This window comes from Populus euphratica, unplaced genomic scaffold (genome assembly GCF_000495115.2).
Source record: "Populus euphratica unplaced genomic scaffold, PopEup_1.0 scaffold6.1, whole genome shotgun sequence".
In the NCBI taxonomy this organism is placed as follows: Eukaryota; Viridiplantae; Streptophyta; class Magnoliopsida; order Malpighiales; family Salicaceae; genus Populus; species Populus euphratica.
This window is the reverse complement of record NW_011499849.1, coordinates 9,048-26,975: the sequence shown is the minus strand read 5'-3', so window position 1 is coordinate 26,975 and position 17,928 is coordinate 9,048. Positions and strand designations below refer to the sequence as shown.

General features: G+C 32.1%; 2 protein-coding genes across 3 annotated transcripts; one reads left to right on the top strand and one right to left on the bottom strand.

Annotated features, from left to right (window-relative positions):
- Nucleotides 1-4,673: 4,673 nt before the first annotated feature.
- On the top strand, nt 4,674-9,793 carry LOC105119622 (random slug protein 5-like). Of its 2 annotated transcripts, XM_011017796.1 has the most exons (7): nt 4,674-4,915; nt 6,042-6,117; nt 6,372-6,457; nt 6,542-6,718; nt 7,225-7,323; nt 7,811-8,053; nt 9,013-9,793. In XM_011017796.1, exons 3-7 carry the CDS (start codon nt 6,383-6,385, stop codon nt 9,475-9,477), a joined length of 1,059 nt encoding a protein of 352 aa, XP_011016098.1. In that variant the 5' UTR covers nt 4,674-4,915; nt 6,042-6,117; nt 6,372-6,382; the 3' UTR covers nt 9,478-9,793. The 2 variants fall into 2 exon arrangements, with proteins under 2 accessions (XP_011016098.1, XP_011016090.1); XM_011017788.1 differs by lacking the exon at nt 6,042-6,117 and having other exon boundaries at nt 4,675-4,915.
- Nucleotides 9,794-12,215: 2,422 nt separating this feature from the next.
- Nucleotides 12,216-16,292, bottom strand: LOC105119615 (phosphoglycerate mutase-like). Its single transcript, XM_011017777.1, has 9 exons — nt 15,898-16,292; nt 15,119-15,390; nt 14,638-14,861; nt 14,215-14,333; nt 13,986-14,142; nt 13,753-13,854; nt 13,525-13,644; nt 12,630-12,689; nt 12,216-12,532 (listed from the first exon to the last, which is right to left on the bottom strand). The coding sequence occupies exons 2-8, from the start codon at nt 15,387-15,389 to the stop codon at nt 12,645-12,647; spliced, it is 1,038 nt and encodes a 345-aa protein (XP_011016079.1). The 5' UTR covers nt 15,390; nt 15,898-16,292; the 3' UTR covers nt 12,216-12,532; nt 12,630-12,644.
- Between the last annotated feature and the right edge of the window lie 1,636 nt (nt 16,293-17,928).

The following is a 17,928-nucleotide window of genomic DNA, read 5'->3' as shown; positions in this document are numbered from 1 at the left end:
GATAACAATATGAATTAATTATTATTAATTTTTTAACTTTCAAAATTTACTATAAAAAAGGGTGAAGAAAGGCTTTCAAACTTGATTTTATAAATTTCATCCACACTCTTTTTCATTTTATTTTAAATATTTTTATTCTTTTATGTTTTTTTCCTAGATATAGAGCTTAGGTTTATACTTTATTAGAATATTAGAATTCTTTTGTTTTGGCTCAAATATCATATTTAAAAGTCTATCTGAACTAAGCTGGAGTTGTTAGAGTCTCGAGAAGTATATGGGAAAAATCTCAAATGCATAAGTGATAAGGAATAAAACTTTAAGGACAAATATTTTATCATTGATAATAATAAAATTTTATTATTTTAATATGCTTTAGCATATAAATATTTTTCTTTATTTTAATTTAAGTTTTTATTATTAGAATGTATGTCAGGATTTTGATTTTACATATATTGCAAGTTTGAATACATATTTAGTATGCAGGCTAGTTTATACACATACATGTTGAAAGTTTCTTTATTTTAATTTAAGTTTTTATTATTAGAATGTATGTCAGGACTTTGATTTTACATATATTGCAAGTTCGAATACATATTTAGTATGCATGCTAGTTTATACACATACATGTTGAAAACATGTTTATCTTAAATCTTATTTTTCATGTTTAAAGATTTTAAATTGTATGTACTTCAAGTTTATTTTGATTTTTTTTTATGTTTTTATGCTCTTGTTATAATAAACTAAATATCCTTATTAACTGGTCTAAATATAATTTAATATATTTTGACAATAAATCTTTAATGTCTCTTGATTGAAAAACCCCTCACTTGGGATGCTAATTTCTTTCTTGATCAAGGATAATAACAAACACCTTTATATACAGAGAGCAAGTAGAAATGCTGTTGCATTTAAAAAAAAAAGCAATACAAAAAGACTAATTAATGACTAAATCGTAAAATAACTTTAATATGTCAAGCATGTGAACAAAAAAAAAAAAGATACATACCTCCTGCCATGAATGAATAAATGTTAATGCAATTGTCCATAAATATTTGTGCCTTGGAAAACAAAGAATCTTCAAATTCATGCCAAATTTTAATGTTTTTTTTATATGAACGGGAGACATATGACTTTTCATTGACCTTTTTTTGGCTAAACTAAAGAGCCTTCTATATAACATAACTTTTGCATATCCATCCCTCACGGATATGCTTGACCCACTACTAGAGTTCAATAAATAATAAGTTTTAATTATCATTTAATTTAAATCTACACAACATATGGGTCATTTTAAGAATATTTTTCATAACATTTTTCTATCTGGCCCAAATAACACACATGAAAAGTAACAATATATTTATAGAGTTTAGAATATCTAATAAGTGGAAATACTCGTATTTAAATTATCAATCATTGATTATATTTTAATTAATGTTAGTAAACCTTTATATTATAGCACGAGAATATTTGATCTTATTTTCACTATACTTAAACACCTTCAAATCCTTTAAATACTATATTGTGAGATATAAAAATATTAGAAATTTTAATTTTACTATTCACTTTATTGAAAGAGTTAATTGTGATAACAAAATCACTTTTGTAAATCTTTATGAGTTAGGTAAAAACTCTTAGTATTGGTGAGATATTTTCATAAAGAAAAAATCTTGAAAATAACATATCTTCAAGTAAGAAAAAAATCTTGAAGAGAGAATATCTTTAAGTGGTGTAAAATTCTTAGTATGGATTTATCATGTAGATATTGTATTCTATAACTTGGACAAATAAAAGTATACAGTATTGAAGTCCAATTTTATAATTCAGATATAGATGTAGGCTCGCCGAACTACATTAAAAATCAAGTTTACAAATTCTTTCCTTTACTTTTTTTTTTATTTTAAATACTTTAATTATATTGTTGATTATTGTCTTTATTGTACCTATTTGAATTAATTTTTATTATTTATCAACATTAGTGATACATTTAATTTGCCCATCTTTTAAGTTTTAATCCTATAACAATAGTATATTATGTAATAATACCCTTATCTTTAAGAAACTCTATAAATAGACTTAAAACTCTATAAATCTACCATGATACTCTTTATCTCTATCTGACTTTACAATCTTTATGGTATTTTCTTTTTATTCCCCCACCTCAACCTTACAGGTCTTAAAAGTATCAAGTGCTTCACCTTATTAAATAAAAGACAAAAATATATAAATTTAGAATGATCATTAATGAATGAGATAAAATATCTCTAATCATTTAACAATTGAGTATTAAATGGTCTATAAATATCAATATGCATGATTTCTAAAATATATGAGCTCTTTGTGGCATCTTTAATAGTTTTATTAGTTTGTTTTTTTATGCAATCTACACAAGTATTGAAATTAGTAAAATCAAGAGTGTTTAAAACTCTATCATCATTAATTTTTTAATTTTTTTGATAAAGATGTGACCCAAACTCCATTTAATACCAAAATCAACATGCATGGATAAATAGTTGTGCTTAAAAGTAAGGTTTAGATCATTTATATATAAACCATCAATCAATGCTCCATTGCTAATATAAATTTTATTTCTTAAAATACTAAAAATGTTTCCACCAAAAAAAAATCTATAACCAATACTATAGAGTTTGAGAGCTAGAATTAAATTTCTAGAAAATGATAAAATATAAAAGATATTTTTCAAATCCAAAATAAGTTCAGATTTAAAACTAATTTAAAAATACTCACATCTTAAATTTTAGAGCACATCCAGTTTCTTAAATAAATTCCTTATACATTTCCCTTTGACTTTCTTAGACTAAAAAAGTATTGCATGATATTAACTATATGGATTATAGACCCAAAGTCAATCCACTATGTGTTACTAGGAGCCTCGATGAAAAAAATTCTTAACATACTAAAAAGAAGATTTTTTTTTTTATGATTTATTTCCTATAAATTCTTAACATACTAAAAAGAAGATTTTATGTTTTTTTATGATTTATTTCCTACACTTAAGACAATCTTTCTTGATATATCTTTATTTTTTACATAAAAAGCATTCATTTTTTTTTTTCATGTTGTTTTATTGGTATATTTTTATGTTTCTTCACTTTAAAGTTTATTTTAACCTTTTTGACATTTTTCTTTAGCTTGAGAAACCAAATAAACACTTTTAGGTTTCTCAAGTCTCGATCTACCTTATTTTTAAACAGGTATGGTCTATAAACTAACTATTTCTCTCTATGTGTTTTATAAGAAATCTTAAATGGATTACATCTCACAAGGAGAGAGCTCAAAATGAAATGAACTACGAATGACTCAAGAATCTCAATTTTGAAGGACTTCAACTAAGCATCAATGTCTCTTATTTTTATAATGTGCTTGTGTGCACTTTTAGAAAAGTCAAATGACATGTATGAAAGTCTCTTCATTAAGGCAATGACCAATGCTTTATCGGAATGAACAAATTGTTGCTCCACACCCTCCCAGAAATCTTTTGCCTTGAAGCATTAATGGATGGAACCTTTCATGCTCTTACTTATACGGGACTTTATAAGCATTAAACTTAAGCGATTAGATTGCTCCAACATCTCATAATCAATATTTTCCATCCATGTAAGCTTCATTGTCTCTAACTAGCCACTCCATACATAAATTAGGTCTCCTCTCAATGTTGGAATAGATTATCTGTGGAAAAAATAAAAAAATCAAAGAGCATTTCTGTGGAAAAAATAAAAAAATCAAAGAGCGCTTTAAATTAGTGGTATGTGCCACTTGAATTTTTGGATACAAAAGGACTAGGGCTCGATTTCATCCTCTATTTAATAAATAAATAAATTCAAGTGTCCAAAATCTCATTCTATGATCATACCATAATCACAAAAATAATATTAAATTAACATTAATCAATATAGCAAGAAAGAGACCCTAATATTACATGTAAGATAATTTTAATATGTTAAGAATATAAACATAATAGAAAATTATTACGATAAGTATTTTCTGCCATAATTGGCTAAGTATTGGAGCAATTGACTAAAAATTGTTTTATTTTCAAGAATAAAAAGTCTTATAATCTATGCCAAACTTTAGGGTTACTTTGTGTGAATAAAAAACACAAACCTTTCAACCTCTTTTGCCTATTTGAGAACCTTTTATATATAACATAATTTCTACTCATCAATCCATCATAAATATGCTTGGTCCACTACTAGAATTTAACAGGCTATAAATCTTAATTTTCATTTAATTTAAAATCTACATGACATATGAGCCTTCCTAAGGATATTTTTCTAAGATAAATTGGGAGTAAAGGGTTCATATTAACAGAAATCAAAGTAAAAGGCCCAGAAAATTAAAAAATCAAGAGAAAAGGGACGAAAGTAAGCTTTACACCAACAGCGAAGTCCTTTACATGGAATCGCAAAGGGTTTATTCGCCGGAGCTTTGGCTGATCCCTCGGACATTCCAAAGGGTCAAAATGGCCCTTAAGAAATCACCAAAACCTTCATACTAAATTGTATATGTTACTCCTGGATAGGGTCATTCACGACTTCTCCATCGTTAGACAAAGAGGAGGAGCATGTGTCCAAAACAACATGTACACATGTGAGATGTAAGAAATAATTCAAATAAATTATTGCATAAAAAAACAAAGCATTACCAGCTCATACTAGTATTAATGTATTCTATTATTTTTCCCGGCTTCTTAATATCCATTTCGGTCACGAGAGAAACCTGTGTCGCGTGCGAGGGTGGATCCAAAACAGCTACTTTTCAAAATTGATAACAGCAACCACCTTCACTCCTTGTATTCCTCAAGACATACACCCGGTTTCTATCAGTTGAAAAACTCAAACCTGAAGAATCGGTCTTATCCCCCTTTTTCAGGCTTCCTAATTGCTGAATCAAACAGGTTTGTTTGTCACTTTAATTTTTCTTTTCTTGTGAAATCCAGGTTCAGATTTGATTTTTTGCTTATAATGATCTACGTGGGTTCGTGGGTCAATTATGTTTTTTTCTTCTTCTTTTCGATTTATCGAAATATAATCCAAGGCGTGATTCAGCGTAGCTGGGTATGCGCCACCGGTGCGTAAAATGAAAAGGAAGGGAAAAAAGAGAAGATCTTTAGAACAAAAAAAGGGCTCGTGTTAAATCTCAGTTACAATCGTTTGATCGATCAAGACGTTCATGTATCGGCTTTGGAAACCCAAATTTATGCCCCTGCGTCCAAAATAAAAATAAAAATAAAAATGAATGGTAGAATTGGGGTCGTGGAGTGGGTTTTAGTTTTTTTTATGGACTAACAGGAAGATTTGTCTAATTTTAGTGTTACTGAAGCTGTGCTGTTACAGAGCATTGCCGAATACTTAAAGATAGGAATTGTTGTATTTTCTTTTAACTAAATTAATGCAAGTGCCATCCATTGTTACCGGTAGCTCAGTAAGAGGAAGGAGTATGGCCCAAAAAACTTCAACTTTTTGTTAAAATAAGAATATACCGATTCATCGTAACAATTGATTTGCCCAACCCGTTAATGTTGAACCCACTTCAGTTAGGTGCCAAAATTTGGAGTAGAGTACATTTTTCCTTGGTGGACTACTGACTTGTTTCTCCTAGTCATTAAAGAAGTACCGGGAGTTGGCATCCACTTCAAATACGTGCTTAAATATAATGTCAGGGGTAGACTGATTTTTTAACATGATTACAGACCTGTATCTCTCTTCTAAGTTTTGGATTCATTTCCTGGCACCGCTTGAAATAACTAATTGTGATCTCGTGAGCTTTTCCATCCAATTGTTTCCTAGCCTGCACCAAGAGGTATTGATCGTTAAGAACTATGCTTAAATATAATCTTATACATACGCTCTGATAATTTAACATCAAGAAACAGGGTTTAGAGATCAAGATAGCGTGGAGAAAATATATCGTCTCTGTTTTTATTGCTGCTTGATACTATCTTTCATGTGGTTCAGCATATGTAAATGTGCTGAGTCTTTGGTTAAGTTGACTATATTTTACTAAAGCCTGTATACCTCCAGCAACAAAAGATTCAATGCTTTATCGAAACTGCTTTTCTCTTCCCAACAATTCCTTTGAGATCAGAAAAGGATTACTGTGAGTAGATTTTCTTGTAACTTTAACTTTCTGCAATGTAACAAATAATTTTCAGCCTGGCTGGAAAAAGAATAAATAATTTAAGGTATCTGCAAGCTTTTGTTACATCATCTTATGAAATACTTGTATATGGAATGATGTTTGGTTCTTGAAGAACTCCTTGCAATTAAAAGGATTCAAAATATAGACTACAAGGTACGAGATAGAAACATAGATTATGATGTAATAGTGTAATCTCAAATATTGGCTTACAGGGAAACTTAAGATGAGTGAAGGTGTAAAGAGATCCTCTTCGAATGGCTTCGAGAAGCCTTTGACAACTGAACACCAGCAGGAAAAGGTATGTCCATCTCATCTGCTCGTCACATTTGTTACTTCATATTGGAGAGAAACTTTCAAGCACGTGACTCTTTCAAGCATGCAGGTTAATGAGGTAAGAAGGTTGGTGGGGCCACTGCCAGAGAAGTTGTCTATTTATTGCTCCGATGCTTCAATTGAAAGGCATCTAAGGGCATGGAATTGGAATGTCAAGAAGGCACTGAAAATGCTGAAAGAAACCTTAAAATGGAGAGTAGCATACAAACCAGAAGAGATACGCTGGGTACACTGGCATTTCTTCTTATTCTTGATTATCTCTAGTCTTTGCGAGTAAAGATTTGCTCTAGTGTCTAAGTCTTGATCAACGGGTGAAAATTTGGTAGGGTTCAATTTCAATGGTCTGCTTGAACTTTAATGAGCAATTGAACGAGTCTTGAAGCTTTCCTACATCTTTCATTTCATGCATTTTGTTGCACTGGGGAAATGGTCCCCAGTCATGTTTGACAGAATACTAACCTGGGGCTAATTTTACAAAGCTTTTCAAGAAGCTTTAACTCAAAACCTACCTGTTATGGGTTCAAGAATATTGAAACTGCCACCTGTTATTTATTGCACACAAAATTAAGACATATTGGCATTGGTGTGCGTCTGTAAGCCCCAGTACAATTAGTAATAATTTCCACTAGGAACTCAGCACTTTGGGTTCTTGGACTGGTCAAGTTTGTTTTAGTTGTGGATTTACTCATGCAATGGTGTTTAATTCTGTTACTGTTTTTGTTTGTAACGCAGGAAGAGATTGCGCATGAAGCACATACGGGGAAAATCTACAGATCAAGTTATGTTGACAAGCATGGAAGAACAGTTCTTGTCATGAGACCTAGTTGCCAGGTTTCATCTGACAATTTCTCCTGACTTTCTTCTGTCTTGTGATTTGTGAGGCTGCAATTTCTTAGATTTGAATAGAAACTTGGTCCCTGTAGATCACTAGGACATGCTCTTAATCCAGAGTAAGAGAGAAAAAAATGCCAACTGTTCATTCATGACCCTAACACCTAATATTCAAAGGATTAGCATTGGTTCAGGACTCAGGCCAAACAATATATTCACATGATTCTTCTCCCACAATATACATGGTAATTTATACTTGAAGTCGATCCAGGGTGTCAATTTCATGCATCATTGAGAATATCAACCTTAATGCAATCCTTAGTGACAATATTTTATGTGTAAAACCAATCTGTGTGGTATGATGCTGAGATCTATTGTAATTTAAGTATACACAGAAACATCATCTCTCAGGGATCAAATTCAAAAGTAATCTACTTCATTTTTATGCTGTTTACCTGTAATAATTTCAAGTTCATTTTGACTGCAGAACTCCAAGTCGATAAAAGGACAAATTAAGTATTTGGTGTATTGCATGGAGAATGCCATTTTAAATTTGCCACCAGACCAGGAGCAGATGGTCTGGCTGATTGATTTCAGTGGTTTCAATTTATCGCATATCTCATTGAAGGTGACACGCGAAACAGCCCATGTTTTACAAGACCATTATCCAGAACGCCTGGGCCTGGCAATACTGTATAATCCTCCAAAGTTCTTTGAACCATTCTGGATGGTAACCTGTTGCCTGTTTCTGCTATCCTTTTCCATGCTGCTTTAAATTTATTTTCTTTTTCATAATGCTTTAAATTTCTATTAGTTTGATAAAAAACAAAAATACTTTACTTTGGCTCTTGCAACTATAAATTTGTGATTATAGATTATAATCTGGATAATCTATTTTTGTTTCTGTATACCACCTAACTGATTGCTAGAAATTAGATTACAACAACCACCATCACCAAGCCTCAATCCCAAGCTAGTTTGGATTGGCTATATGAATCTTTTTGGACCATTCCTCCTGTTTGTACACCAAATTTACCTCAATTTTGAGAGATTTTAACCCTCTGATACCACTTCCACATATTAGATTAAGGCTTCCTCTGCCCCCCTTCCCTTACTACTGCAGCTTATTACTTCTCTGAACCAGGGCTTTGGTGTCCTACATTGGTCATGGCCAAACCATTTAGGCCCCTTTTCTCCTTGTTTCACTGATGAGTGCTACATGGAGCTTTTGGCGGATGAGTTCATTTCTAATCTTATCCATTCTTTTGTTACCATGCATCCACCTTAGCATACAGATTCCCACCGTTGCCATCTTATGTTTATGTTGTTGCTTCAATAGCCAACGTTCACTCCCATGCATCAGGGCTGGCCTCAAATTGTGATTGTGGCTGCATTTTTAGTTTCCAATCTTTAATGTCATGAATGTATTTGCAAAATTCAATGCAAAACTGTTTTAGTTTTAAGTGTGAATTGTATGGATCAATGATTAATTTCAGTTTAATGTCTTCCTTTAGCTTTTGTTGGTGTTTCTGAGCATTAGCTAAAGGGCATTCCAGTGTGTTTTGTTTTGTTGAGTCACGGTCCTGTTTTGAGGCGCTATTAGATTATTTCTGGTTCGCCTTTCTGATTTCTAGCTCTACACTCTACATGCTAGTCCGCTACTGATTTCAGGATAATCTTTCATTGCAGGTGGCAAAAGCCTTTTTAGAGCCTAAAACTTACAATAAAGTCAAGTTTGTTTACTCTGATGAAATCAACACTATGAAAATAATGGAAGATCTATTTGATATGGACTATCTCGAAGCTGCATTTGGTGGAAAAGATTGTGTAGGTTTTGATATAAGTAAGTATGCGGAGAGGATGAAGGAGGATGACAGGAGGATGCCATCTTTTTGGACAAGAGCGAGTTCTCCCTCAGCAGCACCTCAGCCGGACCTGGCATCTGCTACCGTGGACTCACTGAACTTGGACTCAAATTCTGATACTTCCGACGATGATAAGACAGAAGGTTCCATGCCTCATGGAATAGATTCAGATACTGTTTTCACTCATGAAAATACTTTACTGATTGATGGTGGTAAGAAAGAATCAGAGTCAGAGTCGGAAGATCCGCATCGTACTGACGTGAAACCTGATGACAAGGCACATGCTTGAATTTTGCCAAGGCAGAATGACCTAAGAGCGGTTGTTGTAGGACAGCTGACAGCTGACGTATCATTTAATTAGAGACTACAATATCAAGATTTTCTATTAAGTTGTATTGATAACATCATCGAATTCACTGAATGATTTTTCCTCATTGAGCTCCATGATATGGCGGTCGGAGCAAGCATCAAATGCACTCTTCCATGTCCCCGTGGACCTTGATTCTCCTCGGTACAAAACTTCTTACCAGACATAAGGGCGAGTCTGTTTCTGAACATCCTTTCTTGAATTTAGTGAATTTACTCATTGACAAATCGTGCCCTCCCTCCCGGATTCTAAAATGATATCATTCTCTGATGCACAGTGTATGCAGTTGTGCCTTCTTGAACTTCAGCGCGCTGCTAGGTGTCCTAAAGATGATGTGCCTTTCGTTACGTAAAATGGTCCTAGTCCTAAACATGACAGAAGCGTGTAGACAGTCTGTACATCGTAATCTCGGTATTTCGGACAGTAGCAAACTCGTTACGGGATTACGCATTAAGAGGTCGATACATTGGTCAATACATATCGGCTTAATTTTCATCTGTCTATTTGCTTCGTAAATGAGCACTTCTAGTAAATTTAGCAATTTTTAATTAGGATTTTGAATGGTGGTAAAAAAACTGATTTTTTATTTAAAAATGACGTTATCTAGAAAAAAAATGATCTCATTAATATCATACCGCCTTGGATTGTAAGCGTTCCAAACATATCTTCCCTGCTTCTCATTAATATTGTACCCACAGATAAAACATTGTAAGATGTAATAGTGTTGTATGATGTTTTTTTTTTTGTTATTATTTAGTTATTTATTTTGATCACTAGATTTTGTTTTTCAATTTGATCTTTTTATATTTTTATGATTTAAGATTTGAACATAATAATTTATTTTAATTGTCTAGATATGTGGATCTTTTTGTCAAGCAAAAAAATCCACATTTGGTTAATGCTTGATTTAGTAAAATAAAATTAAGTTTTATTTATCTTAAAAAAAACTTTTGAGGACTGAATTTTAATTCGAGACAAGTGTTCAAGCCATTTGTTTTGCTACATCATGGACTAAATTAATCGGCATGGGGAAGTGGAAAGTGTTCTACTCTTTTTTTCTTTTTCTTTTTTTTTATTTTTTCCCTTTGATTATTTTAGAATGCTCAACTTTTATTTTAATTTGATTTTTTTAATGAGTTCATTTGAGATTACACTTGACAATTTATTTTGATGCCTAGATATAAAGATATTACAATTTTAAAAAAAGATTTCAACACTCGAATGATGCTTGATTGAACAAAATAAAATTATTTCTTATTAATTTAAAACAATTAAAGCTTCAGGTGATCAATTTTGAAACTAAGATTAGAGACTAAATTGAATGAGAAGGAAATTTTTTTTGGCACAAGCAATAACTATGCCATCTTGTGAGGGAAATTGTTGCACTATGATGGCACATGCAACTTCCTCCGAGCTTCGAAAAGGGTCTTCTTTGGTGGCATTGGTATCGTCTCGACAAGGTCTTCATTTTTTAATGGCACATGCTACTAGAGGAGAGGCATTATGGCTCCAGCGACTCGCTCTTCTTTTTTTTTTCCTCTTCTCTTTTCTTTTATCTCCTTGATTTTCAAACCTTGCTTTGTCCAAAATAGAAGGAGAGTGGACTGTCAATTTTTTCTTATGCCAAATTTGATTTTATTTTTTTAATTGTTATTTTTAGTTATTTTTTATTTTGTTTTCAATTTTATCCTCCACATTGAGTTAATTGAGGGATTAGTTTTCATGATTTTTTCAGTTTACTTTCTATGGTGTGATCTCAATTTCATAATCTAACCTAGGTTGACTTAGGTTTTTTTTTCTTCATGTTTTTAAAATTTATCTTTTTTTTTTCAGTTTCATCATTCAACATTTAGTTGACTGGGGATTAAGCTTCATAACTCTTTTCAATTTCCTTTCTATAGGATCATCTTAGTCTCATGTCCTAGATCGTAAGTTTGGTTGATTAAATTGGGTCGACTAAAATTATTTTTTAAAAATTATTTTTTTATTTTATCTTTTAATAGATTTGTTGAAAATTGTTCATAATTCTTTTTAAAAATATTTTACAAGGTATTATGCTTTTATGATTTGAATTAAATGTTCGGCGAACATATATTTTTTCAAGTTGACTCGAGTAGTTTTTTTCTTAATTAAATATTTTTATTTTATTTTCATCCCTAAATATTAGTTAATTAGAAATCATGCTTTCATAATTTATTTTAATTTTTTTATCCTTAAATATTTAATGCTCATCTTTACTTAATTTATTGTTATCTCAATATTTTTTTATTTAATATGCTATAATCTTAATTTTAAAAAAAATATCATCAAATATGCATCAAATTTTTAATTTTATAATTAGTTTTTAGTAGAAAACATGTTAACATTTTAAAAATGTTACTCGTAAATACAGCACGGCGAAACAGTCACCTAGTCACGTTCTTGAGAACATAATGATCCTATTTATATCCCATTGGTAAAATTTTAACCGAGTTTGATTTTATTTTAAACTCTACCATATTTGGAAAACTATCCATATCCATTTATGAATTCAAGACTTAATCATTACCGTTGATTTGAATCCAAAGATGTGGATTCTACAACATGATTCATCATGTTCCAGGATCCAAATCCATGCCGAGAAATAACAAAACACGGAGGAAATTACTCTCGTATCACTCTGCACATTGTAATAGCTAAATGGTGTACCATAAAAAGAATACTCGTATTTCACTTCAGTCCATCTTTTACAACATTTAAACATCACTATCAAGAATCCTACTTCTTCCTCGGAAGAAAAATGGTTAAAGACCCAACTGAAACACGCAGAAAAATTATACATATTAAAAAATAATAGCAGTAGAAAGCTGTCCGTCCTACTGGTTGGGTAAGATGACCATATTTGCGTGTTCCCAAACGTAGCACATAACTAGCTTTCTGCGTTTTCTTTATGACACCAACAGCTATCATGAATATTAATGCAGAGGAAGATGGGCCCCTGAAAAAGAGAAGGAATGTTGGTACTCATCTAAGGAAGCAAAGGAGGAGCCAGTGATTGAGGTTAGATCCAGAAGATGATAAGTAATAGAACTTACCAATATGTGAGCATGCTAATGCAGCATATCATCTAACTTCTGCCTGTATAGAGCTAAACTCTGCAACAACATTTAAAGTTGCGAAAGGAGTGAGGTCATATTCTGTTAGGTACTTGAGGGAAATAGCATCATGTAAATGAACAACAGCAAAAGAAAGAGGACATCATCAGCAATTATCTGGCATATTTTCGTTTCTTAGAATGAGACCTGCGTAACGAACCATGCAGCAACGACACTTCTGCTACGGTAAGCATTCATATCTTACCCACATAAGATGGGGACTTGTACGAAATGAGTGCTGCACAACTGTTAATACACGACTGGACCCCAAGAGTATTCAGCTATTCAAGTGATAATCATGTCATAGGCAGAAAAAAGATAATAGAAATCATTCTTGTACACAAAATGGATTCTAAGTATTTTTTTGGTTTTCCTGAATAACATGTTATTATAATATTTTTTATGCATCTCTGTGTCATATCTATACTTCCTAGGTAATGACACCACCAATTCTGCCTATGCTTTCTCGACCTAGGGTTTACCAGCCAATCTGAGAAGCAGGTTCTTAGCAACAAAAGTAAATCACTGAAAAAGATTATATTGCAGTTCAATTAATTAGGATAATTGATCTGATGGCCTCAAAGGAAACTCAGAAAGGTTACTCTCAGACACAGGCATGCATGTTTTGGATGGTTGCTTCATTAATTGAATAGGGGCAATTAAAATCTGTATGATGACTTGTTTTCAAGAAAAAAATTTCCATGCTAGTTTCAGACAGGTTACAACTGTTGAACTAAATCATCTATCCCATGTTTAAAATCACGCAAATATAAACTTAAGCCAGAATGAAAATTTTCAAGTTCAGAAATTGTTGGGATGACCAGAAGTTGCATACCCTAGTATATGCATACACTCCAGCCTCGGTTGGTCCTGCAGGACTTCCTCTCCTAATGAATTTTCCCCCTTTGAAAATGTAAAGCATTGGTATTCCAGTTGATAATTCTAAGTTGATAACCTGTCAGAACAAAACATGACCAACATATAGTTAAAACGACAATGACAAAGAAGAGATAACAAAGAGATGCTCAATATAGGGAACACCCCAGTATCAAAGTATTATCACCTCCTGTGAAGTTAATTTGTCAAGGTACATGATTATGGACCTGAGTGAATTCCCATGGGCAGCAATCATCACATTCTTCCCAGATAGAAGTTGAGGTTCAATCTGCAACACAATATTCTGTGGTCAGGGGCAAATGAATTGCATACAATTGCTCTAATGTTTAAGTAAACCATCCAATCAATGATGAGCAAACCATAAGAGAACTAGGAATAGCAAGGCATAGTCATGCATACATGATCTTTGAAATAAGCAACTGCTCTTTCAGCACACATTTCCAAACTCTCGCCATTGGGTGGAGGTATGTCATAACTCCTCCGCCACTCATGAACCTTTTCCTTGCCAAACCTGTCTGCTGTTTCCTGCTTATTGAGACCCTGCAATTCCCCATACCTGTAGAGAAGATCAGTTCATAATTTGCACATAACATGGGGATTGCATGAGAAAAGGAGACAATATCATTACATTCTTTCATTTAATTGCCAAGCTGTTACAACTGGGATGGATTGCTTTTTTGTATCTTCACTAAAAATTTGGCTCCATTCCCTTGCCTGTTCACTCTCATTATGTAAAATGATAGGAACCTGCCACAAGTTTGATAGTCAGTATGATAGCAACTAAAGAAGAGAAAATAGAAGAACTTTTGAGGAAAAAATGGAGTCTTATAAATAAGTCCATTTTAACATATCCTGCTGCATTATATACAAATAAGTTTCAGACGAATGAGCCTGAGTAATTATTGACCGGTAACCAATAATGCTGTTTTTGCTCAGATTAGTATAGGAGCGACATATTTATCTACTATTACATCAATAGCTTCTGAGATTTGAATGTCACTAGCTAAAAATTGTGTTTTCTAACAACCAATGGCATGTTTTACCAATCTACCTTTTTGCGACGGTGCTGGGTCATGGCAAGCATAGCAGTCATTTGTGCACGGATCAAGGCTGATGTGTATATCATGTCGACAGGTATGTTGCTGATTCTCTTACCAGCTTCAATTGCCTCCTCCACACCCTTCTTTGTCAATGGCACATCAACACAGCCTGTGAACAGGTTCTTTTCATTCCATAGTGACTCACCATGCCTAATCAGGATCAAAGCTGCTTCACCTGAAATTGATTAAGATATGGCATTGAGAAGTTTCACGATAAGAAAAAACTCAAATCCAAAATTTGGGTTGGACGCCAAATAAAATGGATCAAGTTATATATTGTCATGATATTTTTGCTACTGCATTTCAGCGTCTTATGATCTATGCGGCCACATCGATTCCTATGGAGACCCTTTCGAGGATAAAATTGGCAATTGATATGAACATCTAAGCTTTGATAAATATGAGTTTCGGAAAAAAATGAAACAGGCTTACTTGATTTCTTTGGCAACTCATTGGTGCTGTTATTCGGGGGATATGAAACTGGTTGAACCACTGATGTATGAGAAGCCGAGGCTTGAATAACACCAAATTTTCTCTTACAAGAACTATAACCTCCTCTTCTTGACAAGCCAGTCTCAACCTTAAAATCTTTAAATGTCAGTTTCACCGAAGCATGGCCAAACTCATGACAAAAAACAGAGTTCTGGAAGTGTTGATGGGGCTGAGCAGTCCCTAGGGGTTGGTGAAACACAGAAGTGGCCATCCTGAAAATTCAAGACCCACAAATAATTATACAAGTGGGTTTCTTCCATTCAAGAACCAACATCTACTTCAATACAGTGAGTAGAAAGATACACGAATCTACGGTAGCTTTGAAGGCATTACAGAAATAGCACAAAGTGTATTCTTTTTCACAAAACTAGCAAATTAAATCAGCACTGATAATAAACGAAGGCAGAATAGACGCCTAAGAACTCAAGAAGCGCCAAAAAGATTCAAACATGTGTAACCCCAATAAGATCCAACATAACCAATGTTAATAGAGAGGGAGGGAGCAAGAATAAAGAAAAGACCAACAACAAAAGCCGCATGTTGTTGCGGCAACCAAAAAAAAAATGCACGCACACACACACACACACACACCCACGCATACAGATCTATTGCGGAAGGGCGGCCATGTCAAATTAAAACCAATCACTTAGTGACAGAATTAATAGAGAAACACATTATTACAAAGCAAGAACACAGATTATTTTGAAGCAACAAATCACCTTTCAGGAAGAGAAGGATCCCAGAAACCAAAATGGCAAAGGAAAGGGAAAGGGAATAAAAAAGGTGTACAGAGTAATATAATAGAGAGAGGGAAGTGACCTGAGAGGGGGTATTTATATAATTATCAGAGGAAGTAGAGCGAAGAAAACGAGGAGGAGTGCAAAAACAGAGGAGAGTTTATTCCGAGAAAAGTTGACGGAGAAGATGAAGAAAGAAGAGCTTAGTTAGTTACGTGTCCATTTCAATACTGTTCTACTTGTATATTTATTATCTCTATATTTTAACAGGTGAGCATCAGCGAAGGGGAGCTGACAAAATAAATTGCTACTTCGTATTTTATAGAACAAATCGTCGGGTTGTTGTCTCTCTTCTTTCCCTTTCCTTTCTTTTCCTTTTGGTCTCTCTCTCTCTCTCACCTACCTTCTTTCTGTTTGTTTTCTACTGTAGTACTATGTAGTTTTGTTGCCTTTTCCCCTCGTTACAGGCAAGCACGACACATCAGACACCCTTGTTCTCTCTGTTTTTTTTAGGAATTGTTAAGTTAGAGTATTCTGTTTGATTTTGATAAATAAAAGGTTTTATCTCCATATTAAAAAATATTGTTTATTGAAATAATATAATAATAATTTTACTCTCCGTATAAAAAAAATATTCTTAAAACTAGTTATTGAGAGCTTTCAATGTTTTTCACAAAAAAATTAGTTATTACCAAATTGATTAGGAGTAAATAATTTTTTATTTTATTTTAAATGCACAATAAAATTATTAAAATATTTTTAAAAACAAAAAAAAATAAGAAAAGCTTCCAAGAGCAATTTTGCACTTCCACGATAATTTTTTATAATTATTATAATGAGATGAGAAATACTTTTATATTTGACTATATATAGAAAATAAAAATAAATATACAAATACAAATATACAGTGAAATGATTAAAATTCATTTAAAAATATATAAAAAAAATGGCCTTGAGGCTTTGTTCATTTTCTTACATGCATTTTTTTCATAATTATCAAGTTTAGGGCTAATTAGGTCTTTTCACAAATAAAAAAAACATTGTTGGCGCTTGTGTGGATCGCATTAGCGTGTTGTACCTCCGGTCATCCAAATATATCATTTCACCATGTTTTTTGAAAGCATCACTACATCACTTTTTTAATAAGGCAGCGTGTATTGGTGTTGAGTAGTTGATTTATTGCTCGTAGGCTTTCCTAATCTAACATAATAAGCTTGATTATTTTTAGCTCGTAGGCTTTCCTAATCTAACATAATAGCTTGATTATTTCAGTCTTTACCATTTGACCACCACCTAGATGATTAATTATTTTTTATTTTTTTAGATTAATATAGGTGTTCGGGCAGCTTGCGTTTTATCTAAGTTTTTTTATTTTTAATTTCATCAATTATTTTTAATTTATTAAATATTATATTTTTAATTGGTCCTTGCTTTTTGTATTTCTAGTTTATTTCTTAATTTTTGTAATTTTTTTATTTATTTTTAATTTTTTTATTTTACTCGAATTAATGATGTACTGTTTTTTAACTATTTTATAAAAGTTTTATTTATTTTTAATTTTATTATTTTACCCGAATTAATGGTGTACTGTTTTCTTTTTTTTTGTTTTTAGATCTTTTATCTAAGTTTTTTTATTTTTAATTTCATCAATTATTTTTAATTTATTAAATATTATATTTTTAATTGGTCCTTGCTTTTTGTATTTCTAGTTTATTTCTTAATTTTTGTAATTTTTTTATTTATTTTTAATTTTTTTATTTTACTCGAATTAATGATGTACTGTTTTTTAACTATTTTATAAAAGTTTTATTTATTTTTAATTTTATTCTTCTATCCAGATTAATGGTATATTATTTATATCAATTTGATCCTTATTCTTTTGTTTTTTAAGTCATTTTGCTAAATTTATTTTTCTTTTTAATTTCACATTTCAATTAAAGATAAAATTTATTTTTTATATAAATTTTGTTCCTCGGTCTTTTAAATTTTTTTGGGTTATTTTACTCCTTTTTT

Excerpts from the sequence above, each read along its gene's own strand:
- LOC105119622 (XM_011017796.1), top strand. The coding sequence starts at position 6,383 with ATGAGTGAAGGTGTAAAGAGATCCTCTTCGAATGGCTTCGAGAAGCCT. Across the intron at positions 6,458-6,541 it reads CTGAACACCAGCAGGAAAAG|GTTAATGAGGTAAGAAGGTT; the intron begins GTATGTCCATCT and ends TCAAGCATGCAG. Across the intron at positions 7,324-7,810 it reads TCATGAGACCTAGTTGCCAG|AACTCCAAGTCGATAAAAGG; the intron begins GTTTCATCTGAC and ends TTTTGACTGCAG.
- LOC105119615 (XM_011017777.1), bottom strand. The coding sequence starts at position 15,389 with ATGGCCACTTCTGTGTTTCACCAACCCCTAGGGACTGCTCAGCCCCAT. Across the intron at positions 14,334-14,637 it reads CCCAGCACCGTCGCAAAAAG|GTTCCTATCATTTTACATAA; the intron begins GTAGATTGGTAA and ends AACTTGTGGCAG. Across the intron at positions 13,855-13,985 it reads TTGCTTATTTCAAAGATCAT|ATTGAACCTCAACTTCTATC; the intron begins GTATGCATGACT and ends ATTGTGTTGCAG.